Source organism: Falco punctatus (assembly GCF_963210335.1).
Source record: "Falco punctatus genome assembly, chromosome: 4".
Lineage (NCBI taxonomy): Eukaryota > Metazoa > Chordata > Aves > Falconiformes > Falconidae > Falco > Falco punctatus.
The window spans coordinates 56,417,662-56,439,046 of NC_137583.1; the positions used below are offsets into that span (position 1 = coordinate 56,417,662).

Below are 21,385 nucleotides of genomic sequence, written 5' to 3' on the forward strand. Positions count from 1 at the left end.
TTTCTGTGACTGCACTTTCCCCTCCATTCCACTAATCTGTTTCAATGCTGAACTTGTGTACACCTGTCGGTTTTCTGCTTTCTTTCACAGAGAGCATAATATAATGCAGAGTCCAAGGACAAGGAGAGAAGATGAGAGATTTCTTTCTGTAAAGTAGCACAGTTAAGGCTGGTTTCTCCCCCCACCCCCCAGGTTTTGTATGGTTTAAACAAGTTTGTGAAATAGCTCCCAAAGTATACGAAGGGGATTTGTTTCCTAGTGGAATTCTGCAGGGCAGATTTGCGTGGGTTATCTTTTTTTCTGCAGGACTTGGGTAGCTTAAAATGGATTTTGCCATCTTGGTGCACAAGTAATTTGGTCCAGTCTGAGTGGTTATCAAGAGTACTGGATTTTGCTAATAGTTAACAACAATAGCAACATAGGGCATGGTATGCCAGTGTGTAAATATCAACTGCAAGTTCTAGAACAGGACTGTATGTTTCTGGGTGGTATGATATGATAAAGTTGCCAATAAGTTGTGTGGTGTTCCTTTTATTGTGCATCTTCATACATATGTGGAACTTGAAAGCAATTATGTAGATTTCATGTGTTCAGTAGGGTTCTGACAAGTCCTTCTAGTCAGTCAGTTTCACTTTTGTCTAGGCAATGACACTTTTTCCCTGTTTTTCAGTCTCCCAGAGTGAAAGAACCTGTACAGAATTCCGAGGTAAGTTATAATTGCAAATGGCTTGCCAAAATGATGACTCTTAGCCATGGCTGTATTTTCAAGAAACATGTTTTTATTAGCCTTTGGAAACAAACCTGTGTGAAGCAGAAGCTAGTATCTAGCTGAGTCTGCTTGAAAACCTCCCTATGAAAGGAATCATTGGTTGTGTAATGCCAAGAGGTCTTCCTGAGGTAACTTTGGTGTGTATCTTTTCAACTTTACTTGCTATGGCAAAAGTCTGTGTGTTGTAAGATGATGTATTGGTCATAAGAATAATCTAAGCAAAACAACGCCAACAAAACACAACTTTAAAACGTCGGTTTTGCATAGTCTGATTCACTGGTTTGGAACCTGTGCTCAGAACTGTGAAATACATCTGTAGTAGTATTTGATAGCAAACAAAACTTCAGCTGCAACTTATGATCTGCCTTCAGTTCTGTCCTGTGTTTCTTACATTAGGAATATTAGTATATAGTATCTTTCAGTGATAGATGCTGCTTATCTTTCAGAGACTGTGCTATGTCTGTCTTTTCTCTGTCTGTGTGGAAAGATAAACAAAGCTGACTCCTAGAAATCAGTCTTTGGTTAGACTGTCCTGTTCTTCCTTCATCTGTTTCCAAGGTTTGATTATAAAGGGAGATCTTAAGAAAAATAAACTCTAAATTCAAAGAAAAAGCTGAGAACCAGAATCCCTTTGGAATTAACTTCCCCATTGTGATACATCCCTTCATATATATTGTGATTTGGAGGTCTGCTGCCCGGAATTTCAATACTCAAGGCGATTTTTATTTCCTACACCTTAGCGGAGTAACTTGCAGGGCACTCTGAAGAACTGTCATCAAGTTTACGGTTCTTTGGCTATCATGCCAAAATCAGTTTCTCTGTTCTGAATAACACAGTATCTTAGCTTTTTATTCTCCTTCACCAGTGAGTAAAACTTGCAAGTCTCAGGGAAGAAGGGGTCCCTGGACATAAGGACACATTAAACTCCTTGAGTGCCAACTTGGGATCAGGTTTAGTGTCCTGGAGAATGCCCTTGGCGTTGCACTTAGAGAAGCAATTCGTACATTAAGTGAGCACTTCTTGGAAATCTGGTGCTTGAGTCAGAACACTTGAGTTCCTTTTCTCATTAAACCACCTTTTTTCTTGCAGCTATTCCCATCAGCTGAGCCTCCAGGTCCTTCACTCAATGCTGCAGCACAGGCACCTACTCAACTACCTCAGGCTGCAGGACAAGTACCTGCACAACCTCAAACTGCTGTACCTCCACCTAGTCAGGCTCCTCCAGCAGCCCCAGCAGCAGCCCAGGTAAGATCAGATGGAAACCCTTCACATCGGCCTTCAGCCTTGCACTTAGCTGTTCTATTCCAGACATGCTGAAGTGATGTGAAGCCATGAAAGTTGCTTGTCCGGAGTTGATTTAGTGCTGCTGATTCTGCAGAAGTCATAGCTGGCCTGGTGGCTTGCAAAAGGAAGACAGTCAGTGTGCATGTGGCAGTCTTCCATTCTTATTCTGTGTGTGAGCAGTGACTTCTTATGCTGTTTAGGGAGTGTACTCTGGCTTTTGAAGCAAGGTTAAAGGTAATAAAAAAGGAGAGTATCATTTCAGCGGAAGCTGCTTGTTCCTGGTATTTAAGGTGCAGCACAAACAGGCTCAGGTTGTGTGTCTCGGCATCACTGGCATCTATGGGATAAGAGGGGAGAGAAAAGCGAGAGGAAGAAACTAGAACATACACGTTCTCCAGACATCAGAAAAGAGACAGGAGGTCTAGGTTAAAACTGTCCTTGTAGCAGTCAAAAATTGTGGAGAAACTCCATCTTTGGGAAGCTCTGAACCTTGTGGTGCTTTCAAACACTTCCATTTCAAGCAGAGAGGGAAGAATGGACCTTTAGGGGGGAAGTACAGGGGAAGTGAAAGCTTGACAACTCTAATTCTTAGCTACATCACCCCAAAGTGTAGGATATAGGTCAGATAGGCATAGCGAAGTCAAAAGGAGCTCTGACTTGTGTTAAAAAGAGAAAAATGGCCAACCCAAATCATTACTGAGACACTTGGAACATGTCTTGTGGTTTGCTGGAGTGAAGTACTGCAGAGGTTGCCAGACTCCTGAATGATGGCACTGCTTTCATATAAAAGACACCAATGTTCGTATTTGTTGGTAAGGAGAGGCTGTTGCTGTTGGAGGTGGGGCAGGCTACCATCACCCTTTGGCAGACCGAAGGGGAAGAGACTTGGCAGTGCTGGTCAGAAGAACAACTCTTTAGGCTTACTCCTTCCTAGAAATGTTTCATTATTTTTATTTTAAGGAATATAGAAAGATACATATATCACTTCACTGCAGTCAGCTCATGTTCTTGTTTACAAAACAGTTAGAGACAGGGCGTTAGTCATTTAAAAAAAATAGTGGAGTTGGGGTCTGACATATTCTTGGCTATATTGAAAGTAGTTTAATGCTTAAATCAAACCCCTTCAAATCCCTTGAAAAAGGGCGAGTGTTTAATCCCTGAATTTTATGCAGCAGTTGAAACACCAGCAGCACTGAAGGCCAGGACTCTCCATTCGGTAAAGTGAAGTAGCAGTGTTGGTCTTAGTGAAAGTGTTTTGATTTGCACTAGCAGAGTATCTTGCTCCGTGCCACTAGTGCCCAATAGCTTATTTGTTTGGTAGCTTGTCCTAAGGTGAACTTCATACCTGTATCAGTGTGTTCTTCATAGCTCTTTTTTTGTCAATATGATGTTCTTTACAGTGCTCTGTATCAGTGTGTTATTCTTTGTAGCTTGTTGGTTACTGTTTTGCAGACCTCTGGGTTTCTCTATGAACCCTTGTTTGTTTTCACTGACCTGCTAAAGCTTTCAGCTTCAACAGAAACGAGATTGTGATCAGAAGCCCTGAGCTGCATTGCTGGTGCAAGAGCACCAACAGATGGAGTAAAATACTTAAACGAAGTCTTAAACAAAGGGTTTATTTTTTTTTTTTCTCTCATGATAAAGCAGGTGATCTAGATGAAAAAACTTGGTCAAGACCTCTAGGCTTAAATTATCAGCCTAGCATTGTGTCTGTCTTGTTACTGCAGATTTAAAACCCCTGCCTCGACATGGGCAGTACAGATGACTTGTGCAGTGGAAGAGCTGACCCTTCTCTGTTTTGTTTGGTGGGGTTTTTTGGTGGAGATTGATTAACGATTAGCCCTTTACTGAAAGTATCACAAGTGCTGTAAAGATGGACACCTCCTGGATGTTTCCTATTGAAAAGCTGCTGCTGGCTGATATAAAAGGCTTTGATTACATGTTCCAGTAATCCAGTAATTACTCAGAAGTCATTTAAAACTAAAATAAGCAGCTATAAAATTGGTGCTAAATGCTCTTAAAAGCCTTTGATTTCACAGAAAAGTAACGGAGAGTATATGCTAATCTGCCAGTTGAATTATTTCCTAGGTACTCTTCACAATTTTATCAGGTTTTAAAATCAGTTGTTTGGGGCAGGGATTAAAACACAGGAGGTCTTGAAGCTGTCGTGAGTGCACAAAAACCTTAATTTTAGATGCAAAGCAAGCAGTCTTTTTATATTTAGCATTTCTTCTGAAGTCTCCTGCCATTTTGGCATTTCTCAAAGTTGGATAGCTTTTACTCTTTTCAAGGCAATTGCAGAGAGAACATCCTGGGTTACTATTTAAGCGTGAATGTTTCATTAGTCTGTCGTCTTTTTCACTGTAGTGTCATGATTCCAACGATAAGTTAAACTTTGTTTGTATTTATAGCTAATCAAGGTTATCTCTAGTTTTAAAACCCAGAGGAAGTGTTGATCTGCTTTAAAATGATGTAATCCTATTGCAGGCCCCACCTGCTCCTGCTGCAGCGCCGGTACAGGAAGATACGAAAGTCCCCATCAGCCTTGTATTAAGGTTAAGGTAAGGACACAAAACTGACCTTGCTGTCAAAGTGAGCCTTTGTAGACAGGGACACTGGAAGAAGACTTCTGCAGTGCATCTTGCCACCTGCCTTTTAGTTAAAAAGGTGGTGGTTATTTTTTGTTTGCCAACTTGGATTTCATCCACTCTTCTGAAATTGGGACCCAGAAAAGGATGTTTCTCATCCACTTCTTCAGTTTGGCAAGTGCTGTGTACTGAAAGAGGTTTTGATATTTGTATAAATGTTCCCAAACTCTTTAACAGTGGGAAGGAGTAATAAGCTGGATTCCCTACAGGGCATTGAAGATCCAGGGGTTCTAGCCTTGTGCTGGACAGTCTTATTATTCAGGCATGACTTCAGCCAGTTCTGGGAGTGAAGAGCTTTTACCCAATTCAAGGCATGGATTCTGGTCTGTGTTCTTAGAAACAGGCAAAAAAAGGATTCTAAGCACGTTGTACCATTGTTACCTATATTGACATTTCTCATTTAGGGAACCTGCCAGCAACCTGTAGGCATCCTGGTTGTTGATAGGCATTGGACTGGGACTTCTGAGCATCACCTCCCAGTCGCTCCTGGGCAGTTGCATAATGTGTGTGTATCTGCAGTCAGTGAGGGCTTCCTTCCTCTCAGAGGTGTGCTCCAGGGACTTTTCTGCTGACCCATAGGAGTTGCTGAGACAGTGGAACAACGTGGCCTTATACCAAAGAGGTGACGCTCACTTATCCTGGACTTCAGCCCACGTGGGCTCTGTCAGGTCAAGAGTCAGGCAGTGCGGAGAGCCCTGCTTCCAGATGCACGCACAAGTGATTAGTTTCTGCCCTTTGAGGGGGAAGGGTGCAATGAATTGGCTTCTCTTCCCAGACTGATTATTCAGTGATAGCACTTTCTTTTGAGGACCAATCGTTTCAATGAAATGGTCTCTTCTATATAAAATTCTCTTCCTTCCACAGGAATTCAAAAAAAGAGCTCAACGATATTCGATTTGAATTTACCCCAGGGAGAGGTGAGCTGGTGGGAAATTTCAGTGTATGCAGGTAGTTTTGGTGCAGGGGGAGGGTTTGTGTTTGGTGTTGTGCAGCTGTATGGGTGGAAACCCTCTATGAGTGTCTGCCCACAGTGCCTTCCAAAAGGGCTTGCCTTATGGTTGGGCTCGGAGCACTGCTGTTGAGAAGACACTTCTTGTGGAACTGTTCAAGGATAAGCCCAAAGTGTAGCCCTTTGAATTTCACCTCAGTGTGACGGCATAGCTCAGGGTGTACACCAGGTGCAGTCAGGCAGCTCTAATATCTGTTCTGTGTAAACAACGCTGCTGCTGTTTGGTTTGTACAAGCTGCTCTTAGGTTTCTGTGATGCCTTCATCAACTGGACAATTTCTGTTATGTGGTGACTGGCTTTTGGGTTTCTCACCAACAGATACTGCTGACGGTGTGTCTCAAGAACTCATTTCAGCCGGTCTTGTTGATGGCAGAGATCTGGTAATAGGTAATTACCTATTGTATTTTCTGCTCTAACCATTTCCGTAATTTTTGGTATGTTTAAAATGGCCTAATTACTGGGTACTAGCAGAGTTTGCTGTGGCCTTGGTTCTCTACCCCAGTGGCTCTACAAAACTGCTGTTAATTCTGGTGACAGTTCTGTGCCAGTACATATAGGCAACCCCCAGTTCACAAGAATATGATCTAGTTGGAAACATTATGAAGCAAATGTTCCTTGTAATGCAAAATGAAGGCTAATCAATGCATTAGCTAAATCATTATCTGACATATATGCATTGCCAAATTACTGCACCAGCCTGTACTGCTCACAGGTCCTGTGCAAAAGAGGTCTGGGACTGCAATCAGCCAGGCTTTTTTGTTTTAAGTAGGACTAGGGAAGGAAGTGTGAAGTGCACGTGCACTAGTACAGCAACATGTGTTGAGCGGGTATGAACAGCTACCTCTAGCCATGATTTGTTAAATAAATATGTCCTTTTACATAGCAGGTGAGACTTTTAAACCGTCAGCACTGCTTGTATATTTTGACTACAGCAAGGAAACTTGTTCATTTTACACAGGCAGCAACATCTGGGAAGGCTGCTAGTGCAAAATTAACTGGATTTCCAGGTGCAGTTGGGCAGTTTATTACTACTAATACCACCACATCCAGGAAAAAATAACTCCCTCTGAAAAAGAAGCACAGTAACAAATCCTAGCATCTTCACAGTTTAAAGTTTTAGATTTAAGTAGGTTGAGTCTAATTGAGACCTAAACTTCTTTATAATTTTTAAAAGTTCTCAGTTTACTGAGTAATAGAAAGAGGCCTAATGAGGTTGGGATGTTTTCTTTAGCCTGTCCTAATATTTGCCCATTTTCTTTGTGTGTGTGTATGTGATTTCAGTTGCAGCCAATTTGCAGAAAATTGTGGAAGAGCCCCAGGCAAACAGATCCGTCACTTTCAAACTGGTATTTATTCCTGTTCCCTAATTGAACAAGTTGTCACTTGCAAAGAGAAGGCATTGCATAGAGATGGCTGTGATGTCTAGTGTAGGCATCTAATGTAGGCAGTCTAAATCCCTCCTCCTTTCCTGAAGCTTCCTACTGGTTGTCAGCAGGCAATGCAGGCTCTGTGCTTGTGTCCTCTGAGCAGCACCTGGGTTACATAACTGCGAGGTGATGTGCTAATACAAACATTCCCTTATCCTGATAAATAAACATCTCAAAATGCTACCGAAGGGTGTTTTGTGGGTTTGGAATGTACACTTGCCCATAAAGGGCATATGTACTTCAAGGCAGGTAAGTGGGTTAAGAAATACAATGGACTGCTTTCTTGGAGGAGGAGAGTGAGGAGGGCCCAAGGGTTCAAGTACATTGTCTCTGAGGAGGAAATGAAGGGGGGAGCGTGGGTAGAGCAGGGGGCAAAAGAAGAGAGCCAAAACTAAGAGAAGATAGGCTAGGAGAAGAGAAGGAACAGCAGATGTTTCTTTCAGAGGTGGTGAAATGCAGAAGGTAGTTATAGTGGCAAAGCAAAAGCGTTACCAGTTCATTGGTAGTGAAGCAGTAAAGTTCTGTTATTTTTGACTCTTTCTGTAAGTTTTTACTTGGTTTGCCCCGGTTAGTGCACATAGCCTCAGTCAGAGCAGACATTGGCCAAACTTCAGTCCCAGCCCCTCCTAGCTTAAAAAAAAAAAAAAAAAAAAAAGGCAAAAAAAACCCCAGTTAAAATTGAGTGCTTTATTTTTAAGTAGTGCGATCTGCTGAATACAGTGAATACGGTGCAAAGCTGTCCTATGACTGCTGCCTCCCCAGACTATATTCGATGCTATGTATCACGATAAAGTGTACGGCGTGTATCAGAGGATAGAGCATGTGTGTTGCTATTTGGATCTCTGTTCCTTGTGTTTCAGGCATCTGGTGTCGAAGGCTCAGATATTCCCGACGATGGCAAACTTATAGGATTTGCACAGCTCAGCATCAGCTAAACAATGGTCCCAGGAGATGTTTCCCAACTGAGAACCCACATGTGCATATTTGTAATGCTTCTGTTAGCCTAAAAAAAACCACTACTGCCAAAGAATTGAACTACAGCCCCCTTCCTAGAAGCTTTAACATTTTCCTTAATAGGATCACAAACCTTCCTGAAATTACCGATGGCGTTTACACCTTTTGTAAACAACTCTCATGTTTTTGTATCTGTCATCTCAAACATGCAGATCAAACACGTCATTGCCTGCATGTTCATTTTATTATTGCCTTACTTTAAAGAAAAATACTACTGAGTACGAAGCAGGGGGTTCCACTGCTCTGATGATCTTGCCTAAATGTTTGCTTACATGTGGTTTCATTTTTTCACTTGCTATTTTTGCACAAGTTTTAATACTGAACGGATATTTTTTGTTCTTTACCTGCTTCTCCTTCTATCTGAAACACCAATGTACATGTTGTTTGGGTCACCTGGAGTGCTGAGAAATCTGCTTCTCTTCGGCTGTGTTTTTTAAAACTGCTGGTTTGAGTGCTTGCACCTGAGAAAGCAAGCCAAGTCTTAACCCGTGGGAGGGAGAGCTTCCTTCCCTTGTGTTTGTGTTTTTGAGAAGTTTCTTGACTTTGAGGTGTTAGAAGTCAGCTTCCCTTTGTAAACTGCCTTAATTTTTTTTTTTTTTACCATTTTGGTTCTCTCCACATGAGTGCCAGGCATGGCATGAGGGCTGAACCTTTATTTATGTTAAGCAGTCCTTCCTCAAAACATCTTTTTTTCTGCATCTTAGATGTAGTCTGTTCTTGAAGCAGACCAATGAGGCATTGCTGTCTGGAAACCGGTCTTTCAGATGATCAACAAAATATTCATGGTCAGAGGGAGAGGAGATCTGTGTCGCTCTGCGCTTGGAAAAGATGCACTTGGAACTGTTCCTGAAACCCAGTCTGTTATGCCTGGCTGCACGAGTCCCCCCGACGTGTTTCCCAGTCCTTTGCAAACTGGTACCCGTGGAACCATCCCTGTCATGTTTTACAGCAATAAAGAATCGCCAGTAGAGTGGTAGTACTGGGCAAGCGAGCACCGGGCTGTGTCCCTGCTGCACTAATCGCTTGGGTCGTCAGCCTCCTCGCTGGTCCAAGCCTCGACGTTTGATCAGGATGTCACTGAAACCCTGTCACACACGTATTTAGCTTTTATTTCTATGTGGTGTTGAATTTGAGTTTCTACATGAATAATATAAATTATACTCTGAGTTTGATAAGAGACACTTGTAATGCAATATGTGAATAATAACTGGTGTTGACGTTTTTTTTTCTTACTGTTCACAGTTGGCCTTTGTAACTGCTATTGGCTTCAGAGTGTTTTCTACACAGAAATTGTAAGTCTGTAATTTAACATGCAGATGGAAACGTGTTTTGCTTCCATCAGCCACAAACAATGCAGAAACAGAGCAGGATGACTGAGTTAAATTGGGACTTTTTTTATTTCCAAGTCTTCAGATGAACAATCTGTATTTATATATTGTTCTCTGTGAGCAGCTGTGGAAGCTTCCTGAATCATGCATGTTCTCTTTGTACCGCCCTTGTTGCTTTTAGCCTGTAGGTGCATATTGGGTATGTCCCCATGGGCTATTTGCAGCCCCATGGCTGGTGAGTGTGAAGGGGAGGGACAGGAGGAAGAGGGTTTGGGAGCAAGAGCATCCCAGGGTGCCAAGCAGAGCCCAGGAAGCAGGTGCCTGATCCCAGGGAGTTGGTGGTGGCTGGGTTTGGCCAAATGGGCACGTGTGTGTGGCACCTCTGGCCCTTTCTGCTGTTGTCTGATACAAAGCACTCTCTACGGTGTCCCCCATTGAGTTTCTCGACTTGGGAAGAGCAGGCTGGCATCTTGATTTTCATGTCACCCTGCGCTCGCTATGGATGTATTTGGAAACCCTTAGGACAGGGAGACAGGGTAGTCTTGGTACAGTATTATTTTCCCTTCTGCCTGCATGCCATGGGGAGCTCCTTGTTTGTTTGTGTACTGGTGCTGAGAAAGGTAGGACTCTTAACTGCTCAAATGGAACAATGCAGCATCTATTTATTAAGTTATTCCCCACCTTCCCAAAGCCAGGACTTCGAGGGCTTGAGCTCACACTAACCCAAGGCTCCTTAGTTCTTTAATGGAGAAAATAAGCGAAGAAACTGATGGGTTTTGCTCTATAGATCTCCAGATGTTTTGGGTAGGGATCCAAAATATTTACTTGGGCTATTACAGTGCTAGACAGCTGTCTTTTCTGATGTTGTTCCAGTAAGTGCCAATGCTGTTCATAATTGTTTTCCAGTGTCATTAAGAATTTGGTTTTTGTGCAAATTTCTGATCTGAACCTGGAAGCAGGTGGTAATTTTAAGTTAGTTCCTACTTTTAAGGACAATGCTTTGTTAATGAAAACGGATCCTCTTCACAACTTTGGTGTATTGTAGATTATAATGAAAGATGTAAAATATTCAGGCTTTTTTCCTTTTTTTGGACTTTGTATTTTACTGCATGTCTCTAATTTTTAATCAATAAAGAACAAATTGTCCATTGCCATGTGTTTGCTGTGTGGTTTACGTGTTACTAGGTTGGATGGTATATCTTGAGGAAGGGGTTTGTCTTGAGTTTGGTCTGCAGCCCCTGGGGCATTTCTTCTTGGGGTGGTGGGAGGTTTGACAACCCCCAGGACAGACTGGTTGGGGAGGGGGTGGGGATGCTCTGCAGGAGTTGTGGGCAGAAATGGAGCCAGGATGGCACTTAGGATTGTACCCCGAGGGGTTTTGTCTCCAGCTGAAAGGTTTGCTTTAAGCTCTGCGTGCCCTGTGCAGCTGGGAATGAGCTTCCCCTGTCCGGGAACACCTCGGGGCGACACAGGCTGGTATTGAAGTGGGATGATTTATACCTTGAGAAGTGTTAGGAGCATGAACTGCACTCTCCCTCTTCTCTGCCTCCACAATACTTGTTCTTTCTGAATTTGAGGCTTCGGGGCAGATCTGATCCGGAGGTGCCTTGGAGGTCTGTCCCTTAAGTTTGTAGTGGAGCCGGGACTTCAAGAAGATGTACAGATACATGGTGGGAGGCTGAGCCCACATGTCCTTGTCTCTTATCCTGACAGCTCCTAGCTGGAGTTGGGCTGTTCCTCTCTGTAAGCACCGGTGTCCCCTTCTGCAGCGTACTCGTGTGCCAGTGGTCATGCTTTGGGCTGCAAGAGCAAGGAGAGGTACTTGAAGTGGAAAGGTCTTGTCCCAAGCAGGTGCAGGTGACAAGACCGTTGGCAGACTGTCAGTAAACCTCTTGCCACAAGACTGAAAATCCTTCTGGGACCTGGCGCTGAGCCACTGCTGTGGTTGTGGCAGTAGATTTGTCATGGTGAGTGCTGCAGTTCGATGTCAGTTAAAGCCAGTGGGCATCTGGACAGCTTTCCCCGGTCATGGTCATCCTTTAACAGCAGCCGTGGCCTCAACCTTCTAGTGTCACCTAACGTCCTGAAAAGAGAAGTGTCTGGTTGCAAGCAGACTACCGGACTCCCTGTTGGAAAGCCAACTCTCTGAAGCACTGCACTGGAGAAATGCTAGGGTTTTGTTTCACAATCTTTGACAGTTCTTGCCTTTCCCCACAAAGGAAGGAAATTTTAAGAAATGAAGGGAAATTTTACCTGAGAAGTAAAAACCCCTCGTGTTTCTCACAGGAGGTCCTTTTGGCTAATATATGGCCTCTGTTTGCAAGGTGCCATGTTCAATCAAACTCTTGACAGCTTTGTTGATGAGATTTACCCAGAGTTAGTGGGGGGTTGTTTGAGCGAGGTCGTGGTGTCTCCATTAAGTGAGGCAGAAGGTCTCGTGCTGCTCAGAGTGTGGGGAGAAGTTTAAAGTTTCAGGGACTATCAAGGGCAAGGATGTATCTTGGGAGGGGATGGGGATGGTCCAGTTTCAACCGTGTTCCCCAGGCCTTTTGCTTGGGGTGCGCCCATCTGTGTTGGCTTAAAAACATGCATGTTCTTGCTTAAAAACAAACACGCACCAAACCAAGCAAACAAAAAAAGCACTGGTCTTGGATGATGGTGCTTTCTCAGCTGCTTTCACTCTCCCTTCCAAGGCTCTTGGGCTTATTTTGACATTTTCTGGCGCTTTATTTCTCTTAAGGTGTTCTTTACTTGCAGAGCCAGAGAACTAGCTTGGGTGAATGTAACTTCCACGTTTAAGACATGGAATGGTAAGGGACATTCTGGGTTCCTGAATATCATCCTCTGCATCTAAGCAAACTTTCTTTGCAATCTTTCCAGTATTTGGCCAAACCCTGCTTCAAAAGGCCTAGGGAATCATGCACCAGTTTTGCCTCCCATCCGTGTCTCCGTAGGAAATCCCTTCATGGACGCTCCTAAAGCTTTTTCATGCTGCCTTACTCCAGTGCCTCATAGTCCTCCTGTGGCTGACAAGTCCACCCCAGTTACCTTCCCCTTGTGGGTGCACACCACGAGGTGTCTCATCCTGCCCGTGCCTGTGGGCTTCCCTGCTCTACCTGCCACATCCCCATCCCCTTCTCAAAGTCTCTCCTTCCAACTGATGACTTCCCAAATGGAAAGCAACCTCACCTGGATGGTGTGCACCTCCTGAAATTCCTGTTTCCCTTAATGGTAATGCAGTGTGAGTACAAATCTCAACGCTGAGCATTGCTTTTCCTTCAAATTTGCATACTCATGACTGCCTAGGGCCGCAGGGCTTATCTGGGGCTTAAGTGCTGTTTCCAGCCCTGGGGAGGCCTGTATCTGCGGATACTGCTGCCAACGGGCCTGGGGGTGATGCTCTTTCTGTACTTGGGCTTTGGTGCACAAGATCATCCCAAATTGCAGCAGATTGATTCTGCTTGACCTTTACTAAAAGCCATGAAAAGGTGTGTTGTGGACACATGGCCCTGCTCAGGTCCGGAGGAGATCGTCTCAGCCTGGAGATGTGACTTGGCTCCAGTCAACTACTGCTGCCTCCTCACCTGTTGCTGGAAACCTGCAGTGGGTTCCTGCTCTGTCCCTTGGTCTGGGCCCTCAGTGTCCTCCAGTCTCCTATAACACGGCGCCCAGCTCAGGCTCTCCAGTGCCAGTTCAGAATTGATCTCATTTCAGCTGTTGTAAATTCTGGCAGTATTTTGTTCTGTCTTCTGGCTCCTGCTTCTCCAGATCCATAAGACCCATGACTGGTGTCTGACTGACTCTCCCAGGCTTCCCCATTTTAAACCATGACTTGAACAGACCCAATTTGTGTTGTCTAGCACCTCTGCCTGGTTCAGCATCTGCCTGTTTGTCTCTGTCTTTGGTATTCCCTGCTTGTGGCTGCTGAGCTGGGCTTATCCTGAGAGCAGCACCTCTCCTCTGGCTGCCTGGGGACCTGGAGTTCCTCCAGGTTTGACCTGTGCGGGTGCCCTGGTCAACCCAAACGGGTCAGCCATGGTCTGGTTTCCATCATGCTTATACGATGCTCTTCCCACAGATCTGTGGGCACGAGAAGGAGCATCCAAGTTGTTTTGGGCACCTCTGAGGGCTTTGCCTCATGGACATCCCAAAAGGGGCACCAGGCAAATGCTGTTCCTACATCAGGAATGGGCTGAACAGAGTTGGTTTCATGTTCTCAATGATCATTTTAAGGCATGAAGGCGTCTGAGCTGAGATTTGCCAAACCTGCCTCAAGCGGCATTGCCCTGTGTCAGATTTCTGCCATCCCTGTACGCCTTCCCCAAGTCTTCCCTACATATAGCCCCCGCCAGCCGACGGGGTGGCCCAGAGTCGGTGGGAAGGGTGGACATCCCATGTGCGGCTTGCTCGTGGCTGCACAGGGAAGCTGCGGAAAATGAAGGAAATGGAGTCTCCCATCGCGTGGGACCACAGCCAGCTGGCTGCCCTTCCCCGTCTCCATCTCTGCCCATCCGTTAGAATCACTCTCTTTATTCCCCTGGCGTTTTCCCAGCTCTGCATCGCGCTGGGCTTTCAGCCCCTCTGAACCTTGCGTTCCTGGGTGGAACCACTGGTGACCGTCTCAGCGGTTCAGCACACGCAGCGCTCGCAGTTGCTTTGGAGAAGAGGTTTTTCCCCTGTCAATGCCACCGGCCCTGGCCGAGGAGGTGACCCATGTTGCCTGAAACAGGAGCCTTCTGCTCCAGCCAGCGCCGTATGTTCGTGGGTGGCAGAGATGATTAATGTATTACATGGTGTGCTTAGGTAAAACATCAGGCATTAAGTCTGTCCAGACTACATGTCTGTGGTGGCTGCCTACGTCTGCAGAGCTTATCTTAGGTTTAAACATTAATTCTAGTCCTCTGGGAAGTTTGTCCCAGCACTGTCCCGTTCCAGACGCAGCTGCCAATGTCAGGCACTGGGGACATTTTGAAAGCAGTTGGTGAATTTGGGCTGTTTCAGAAATGGCTGGTGCTGCTCACCTTGTTCCCCTGCCTCAGTGTGGCTTTCCACCAGTTTTGCCAACTTTTTATGGTTCCACACGTGCCTTATCACTGCGACACCAGCTGGATCCGTGCCATCGGCCCCAACCTGACCGAGGAAGAGCAGCTGAACCTCACCTTGCCCCGGGATGCTAACGGGGCGTATGAGCAGTGCTCCATGTACTCGCCCGTGGACTGGGACCTGGGCTCCATCGTGGCGTATGGCCTGAACGCCACGGAGAAATGCAGCAGTGGCTGGGTGTACCCCTCAGCACCGCCGCCGTCTCTGCTGACCGAGGTCTGTAACTGCCTTTTGACACACTGGGGATGTGGAAGGGGAGACCCAAACGGCCACCCTGTCCTGTAGTTCAGTCAAAGCTGTTGCCAGCCATGGCACAGCTGAGCTGGGCTGAGATTTACATCAGGTGTCTTTTGGGGACCTTGGCTTTACCACTCAGCCCCCAGATGTGGTCCCCGGGAGGTTGCAAGCAACCAGGCTGTGATACAGATGTCAGCGGGACCATAGGTGGACCCAGTAGAGAGATTAATCACTCCTGGTTGGGACCTTTTGGGTCTCCCTGCCCCAGCTGCCCCTCTGCAGTCAGGGGGTGACTTTTCCATTCGTCCCTGTGCACAGGTTTGTGCTTGGGAGACCCTGGCCACAGGAAGGAGGCAGAGCTCGGCACTTGGCTCCTGCTCCCACACGTGTCAGGGCAAGCAGCTGTGGGGTGCTGCCGCGGGGTCTCAGTGTCGTGACGCCAGCTCAAGGTTGTTGCAAACAGCCCGAGTCCCTCACTGCTCCTTGCTCTGTGCGGAGGTACCAGGTTTGACGAGGAGGGGAAATCTTGCAAAGCCACACATCTAATGGACAACAGGAGCTTCAGCAATAAACAGTGCTCCGGCGAGCAGTGCTAAAGTTCTTTCAGTGCTTTGTGACCTCTCTATTTCCTATACATGATCTTCCCTATATGACTTTTTCTGTAGCTGACCTCTGGACCCTGGCAGTTGCAGAACATCTCTTTAAGAGAAACTGCTTGTCCCAGGATTCAGCGTTGCACTTATCCTTTTTCCTCTGGGAGGGCAGGCAGTCTAGGAAGAAGCAAGCTGCTGGGACTTCCGTCCTATGTCCCACTAGAAGCAAAAATTGCCAACAAGGAGTGGGGTTCTGGGCTGGGGTGGTCCTGCAGGTCCCACTGCTTGGGAGAGGGACACTACTATGTGCTCCATGGGCTTGTCCCACAGAGGTGTGCTACGTGCATACCATAGAGTCTCACATCCTTGGAGGTGGGATCAGAAAGCACCTGTCAAGAACAAAACAAGAACAAGAACCTGTCAAGAACAGAAGCATTTGTGTTTCCTTCCTCCAGTTTGACCTGGTGTGTGATAGGAAGGACCTGAATGACATCTCCCAGTCCATCTACATGGCAGGGCTGTTCATAGGAGCCATGATCTTTGGGCCACTAAGTGACAGGTGAGAGAACACACAACCACCTGTCCAGGGTGTGTGCAGAGCCGGCGGCGCACAGAGCGGCACGTTGCTCCGAGCCTGCCTGGGCACTGCACCCCCTGCATTTTGTCACCCCTCCTCACTAATAGGGACCCTGACCAAAGTCCTCAGGTCCTGTGAGGTCATGGCCACACAGTGAGTGGAAGGAAGGAGAGCACAGTGTGTGCACAGGGTGCTTCACATGTCAACCCAGAGTCTAGCCTGAGCCTTAGCACCCTCAAGAGAGGGCGATACAATCCCTGTAGCCCACTGGGCTCTTCTCCATCTCCATGGGGTCTATCCAGGTACTGACCGTGTCTTCCCTCTTCCTCCCCAGGATCGGCCGACGGCCAGTCATTCTGATCTCCGTGTTCCTTCAGGGCTTGTTTGGTGTAGGAATCGCCTTTGTGCCCCATTTCTATGTGTACATGGCCTTCAGATGTGTTGTGGGGGCTTCGGTGTCAGGGATCACCATGACACTACTGGCCTTAGGTGAGTAGGACGCCCTGGTCCTGAGACAGATAGTTGTGGCCTCTCAGGATGTAATAGGAAAGGTCTGTAAAGAAATAAAAATCATCACGTACAACTTCAAAAACACCACGGTGAGGACAGGCCTTGCTCTGCACTGTCCTTTGGTGCTTTGGCACTTTGGCATCTCCTCTGAGTGAGAACCATGGGGAGCATCTCTCCCATGCTAGTGCTCAGAGAGGGGCAAGAGGACAGTCTTCCTTCCAGCTCAGAAGCTCAGCGCAGGGAGAGAGCCCAGTGGCTCTGGGAAATACTGTTTTGGGCCCCAGCTCTGTCCCAGTGAGGGGCTCTGTGGATGCTGAGAGCAAAGAAGTGACATACCTGAGCTTCATGTCCTCTTGCAGAGGATCGGGACACCATGACGATAAGGAGAGGTGATGCATCTCAGGAATCACTGGTGACTTCCATGTGTGACTGATGCCAGAGCTCTGATTGCTGATCTCTCCTCACCTCTAGGACAGCTCTTCTCCTGGGGGAACACCCTGTTTGCATCAGGGAAAATAATTTGCATGGATGACTCTGAACCTGCATTCTTCTTTTCAGCTACAGAATGGGTTGGTGTCTCCTCCCGGCCAAAGGCGGTGCTGATTTCTCACTGCGCTTTCGCCATCGGACAGATGGTTTTGGCAGGCTTGAGTTACGGTATTCGCAACTGGAGGCTGCTGGAAATTGCAGGATCTGCTCCTATATTTGGCTTTTTCTTCTTCATCCGGTAAATGGGATGGGGGCAGAGCTTCTTGCAGACACAGCAGCAACAAGAGTGAGGGGTGGCAGTGAGGAGACAGCAGCTCTGGGGCAGGTTGGGTCTTTCCCAGTGTGCAGATACTGGAGGGGCTTCAGCACATCACCCTGGGGCACTGGACCACTGAGAGCAGCAGCTGCTTTGCTTCAGGGCTTCGAATGTGCCCTTTGGGGCATGAAACATAGACCTGGAAAACCTGACCTGGGGAGGTGTTTAAAGCCATCCATCACATATGATGCCCCTTGCTTTCTGGACATGGTTGCAGGGAGATGGGCTGTGGGGAAACTCAGCGGGTCACAGCAGCATCTCCTGGTTTCATCTTCTTGACAGGGTGCTACCAGAATCAGCTCGGTGGCTGGTGACAAAAGGCAGAATAGAAGAAGCTAAGAAGGTCCTTCAGAAGGCAGCAGCCACCAACAAGCACTCCATCCCACCAGCACTCCTTGAGCAGGTACCTTTAACAGCGTGGGGAACTGCCTGTTGTCTTCAGAGACTTTCCTCTGTGCTTGGGTTTGTAGCAGCTGTTGGAGCTGAGGTCACCTGAAAAACATATTTCCATGCCCATTGGGGATGATTTGGGGATGGACTGTGGGTGACTTCAGTTTCAGCTGTGCTGTACAGGGACAAGGTCAGGGAAGAGCCACAGCTTCTGCTAACACTCACCCTAGAGCTTTCTGGAGTCTACCATGGGATATGGGAAGAACCCAAATGCTTCCCTGGCTTTTCTTCTGTGAGGATTGCAGGACTGTTGATGATGAGCAGGAGGTCTCTGTTTAGTCTGTGGTTTTCCATGCATAGATGCCTGAAGGTGAGTTATCTCCTTGCCCACCCCAAAGTCCCTACACTAGGGATTTGTTCATCCCAAGGAACCTCTCAGTCACCAAAGTAGTGCACTGGGCACCCAGAGGACAGATGCAGGAGCCCAGCTCCACTGGGCTGCCCTCCCTCCCAGAGCAGTTTAGTGTCACAGGACTGTCCCACGGAGGCTTCGCATTGACTGCAGATGGAAAAGGAGTTAGCCACGGGTCTCCCTCGCCTGGTTTGACTCCTTGGCTTTCTGCCTTTTGAAGTTGAAGCCTGAGAAGCAGACCAAGTCTGGAGGTATTCTGGATCTCTGCCGGAAGAAGCAGCTCCGGAAGGTGACTTCAGTCATGTCATATGCCTGGTAAGACATCCCCTGGCCCCATCTTCTCAGACTTCTAGTTGAAGAAAACAAAGGATTGATGGTTAGTCATAACCATAAATTCACCTTGTGTTTTTTGGTTGTTATTGGTGGGTGTTTCTGTTCCTGGCTATTCAAGATGTTACGTGGTTTGTGGGAAAGGTTAGAGCCTTTCCAGCTTTGGCAGTCCTGTGGTGTTCTTCTGGTTTTATGTCCCCTTGGAAATTCTGTGACTTGGTCAAAGTGTTGTCATTGGAGATCAATATTGTATTTGCTCATGGCTCACAGCTATGCTCAGTGCCAACCTGCCTGGCTTTCAGGTTTGCGAACAGCCTTGCCTACTACGGTTTGAGTCTGAACGTGACAAATTTTGGTCTGGACATATACCTGACGCAGCTTGCGTTTGGAGCAGTGGAAATCCCAGCACGTGTTGGTTGTATCTTCATGCTGCAGTGGTTTGGCAGGAAGAAAACCCAGGCTGTTCTCCTGCTGCTGAGTGGCCTGGTGTGTCTGATCATCACCGGCATCCCTGAAGGTGAGTGACCTCTTCCCATCCTGAGAGGGCAACTTCTGGGACAGGGAGTTACAGAGCCCCAACTCCTCCCTTGCTGGTGCAGGTCCTACCCTCCCAACCAGGCCGGCTCACATCTCTCAGGGTGACCTGAGCGCCGTGTCTCACTGGCTGACCCTGGTGCCATGGCCACAAGGGACTTGGCTAACTCGCCAGGGTTCATTTGGATCAGCAAACTTTTGCTTGCTGCTTATGAAAGGAGAGGGTAGAGCTGAGCCCAGTAGGCCGCCTATAAGCAGAGCTGGCCTCCAGGAAAATTGCTGTGTGGGGAGGTGGGATGATGGAGGGAAAATGCGCTGAAGATGGCCCCCAGGCAGACCTGCTCCTCGGTCCACGTTCAGGCATGGTTGGAGACTATGGCTCCCCGCAGGCAACATAGTGGTCCCTGTGCAACCCCAGCCCCCCTGAGTGGTGCTGGGCCCTTGCCCCACAGCGGTGGTCTCTCCTCCTCCCCTCAGAACAACCTGTGGTGACCACTGCCCTGGCCATCATTGGCAAGTTTACCACTTCAGCTTCCTTCTCCACCTCCTACGTCTACTCCGCAGAGCTCTTCCCCACGGTTGCCAGGTGAATTCTCCCCACAATCAGGGCTTCCCTCGACCATGGCTGGTGGCAGTGGTGGGGCAAAAGCCCAGTTGTTCCCATGGCCGACCTTGCTCCATGGCATCCTGGTGGGGCTGAGCCCTGCCTGCATGTCCCACTGCCCCTTGCTTCCCCAGGCAGACTGGCTTGGGGCTGTGCTCGATGTCAGCGCGGGTGGCGGCGATCATGGCCCCGCTGATCCGACTCCTGGGCCAGTTCCACCGGGCCATCCCCATGGCCATCTTCGGGAGTGCTGCCGTGGTGGGGGCACTGCTCTGCGTCCTGCTGCCCGAGACCTGTGGCACCGACCTGCCGGACGACACGGGGCATGGCCACTCCGCAGCTGAGGTGGGTGCCCGCGGTGCCCGTGCTGCCCTTGCGCAGGGACACGGGGTGCCAGCGCTGCGGAGGCTGTTGGCATTGCGTGGTTGGGGCTGGGGGTTTCTCCCAGGGCTTACAGTGGTGGGAGGGCAGGGAGCAGGATGCCCCACTGCGGAGGGAGGGGAGGAGGCCCCGTAACCCTGCACATGATGGTCATCCCTTCATTCCTGTCTGTGGGATGGAAGGACTAGAGGAACAGCTGGCGCTTGGCTTGCACCCTCTGCCCTCGCGAGGGAAGGACCAGTGCCTCGTAGCCGTGTCCTCTGGCTTTCAGCCTCTCGTAGCTCCCAGACTCCGTTCCCTGCGGGACTGGGTGGAATTGCACTCCAACAGTTTTGCTGTCCTGCTGGGAGCAGGGTGCCCACAGGGGCCCAGAGAGTGAGTGGTGAATGGGAAGCCAGGTGGCTGAAGGCCGCGTGTCTCAGAGAAGGCTGCCATCAGCTCGTAACGGGTCTGTCTTTGCTTTTAATCTCCTTTCCCTTTCATTAGGTCTATGGAAATGCCAACAGCAGCTCTGGAAAAGGACACATGACGGGAAAAGATGGTGGCCAAGACAATGAGTGCACAAAGACCACTCACTTCTAGCGGGGCGTGCAAGCAGCTGTAGCTAAAGGCGACCTATAGCTGTGCCAGCACTGAGGATGGGCAGGGTCTCCCCTGGCAGGACACCACCACCTCTCAAGCGGTCACTGCCAATGCTTGGTTTTTCTTTTCTTTTTTGCCTTCCTGTATCTCCCTCTATAGCTTGTCCTCAGGCACTGCACGCTGTCTGGGGTGTTCAGCAGTGCTCTCACCGGAGAAAACCTGATGCTTTTCATTTAAGGGAAAAAAGGAAGATATCAGAAACCAGGATGGAGGCAACATTTTCTCTTCCTTTTTCCTGTCTTGTCTTCAGGAACGTGAGGCTGTAAACTTTGTCCAAGTGAGACAACTGCTAGAGCGTTGAATAGACTTGCAGCAGAGTGCTGTGCTCGCTAAAGAGAAAGCCAGGGCAGATGCTGCAGTGAAAAGACTCTCATACTTGCAAAAAGGAGTGATTTCTCTTGACTGTCTAGCATGATCTTCTCACCCTCCCTTAAAAACACTCCTTTTTTTTTTTTTTTAACTTGAGACACTCAGTTGAGAAAAAAAAAAGATGCCATGGAAGAAACAGCAGGCAGTGAGCAAGGATGTCTAACAGGCAGCAGGATTTTTGCCTTGGTGCTGGTGGCTTTGTGCATGGAAAATAGTGCCGTCAGGCTGTGGTGTAGAACCACATTAATGTATCTGTTCCAGGAAGCTCAGAGACATTGTGGCAGCTGGTCTCTTAGATGAAAGTACAAATCTTTCTGGAAACTATCAGGTCTTCCCACTCTGTTCTAAATTCTGGTCTATTCCTTCTTGCTGTATCCATTCCTGTCTTTAAACAGTTTAGGACTACCCTTGCCTTATGC

The 21,385-nt window shown here is 47.8% G+C and overlaps 2 protein-coding genes across 2 annotated transcripts in view; both read left to right on the plus strand.

Moving 5' to 3' along the window:
- The window catches only part of OXSR1 (oxidative stress responsive kinase 1), a 94,608-nt gene extending 83,977 nt beyond the window's left edge, over window positions 1–10,631 (plus strand). Inside the window, exons 12-18 of the mRNA XM_080383011.1 lie at window positions 671–706; window positions 1,859–2,014; window positions 4,541–4,614; window positions 5,566–5,618; window positions 6,029–6,097; window positions 6,992–7,056; window positions 7,998–10,631. Coding sequence (XP_080239137.1) covers window positions 671–706; window positions 1,859–2,014; window positions 4,541–4,614; window positions 5,566–5,618; window positions 6,029–6,097; window positions 6,992–7,056; window positions 7,998–8,072 — 528 coding nt within the window. The 3' untranslated portion in view covers window positions 8,073–10,631. The remainder of the gene's footprint in view (window positions 1–670; window positions 707–1,858; window positions 2,015–4,540; window positions 4,615–5,565; window positions 5,619–6,028; window positions 6,098–6,991; window positions 7,057–7,997) is intronic.
- An 88-nt stretch (window positions 10,632–10,719) lies between these two features.
- LOC308062086 (solute carrier family 22 member 13-like) lies at window positions 10,720–21,075 on the plus strand. The gene is made up of 10 exons (XM_080383024.1): window positions 10,720–14,798; window positions 15,868–15,971; window positions 16,324–16,478; window positions 17,058–17,226; window positions 17,587–17,707; window positions 18,327–18,421; window positions 18,739–18,953; window positions 19,448–19,556; window positions 19,709–19,919; window positions 20,442–21,075. The coding sequence occupies exons 1-10, from the start codon at window positions 14,427–14,429 to the stop codon at window positions 20,535–20,537; spliced, it is 1,647 nt and encodes a 548-aa protein (XP_080239150.1). The 5' UTR covers window positions 10,720–14,426; the 3' UTR covers window positions 20,538–21,075.
- Window positions 21,076–21,385: the final 310 nt, after the last annotated feature.

What these genes read in the sequence shown, in the direction of transcription:
- LOC308062086 (XM_080383024.1), top strand. Translation starts at nt 14,427, where the DNA reads ATGTCAGGCACTGGGGACATTTTGAAAGCAGTTGGTGAATTTGGGCTG. An exon ending in CATGACACTACTGGCCTTAG is followed by an intron (nt 16,479 to 17,057) that starts GTGAGTAGGACG and finishes TCTTCTTTTCAG; the next exon opens with CTACAGAATGGGTTGGTGTC. An exon ending in GGCTTTTTCTTCTTCATCCG is followed by an intron (nt 17,227 to 17,586) that starts GTAAATGGGATG and finishes TCTTCTTGACAG; the next exon opens with GGTGCTACCAGAATCAGCTC.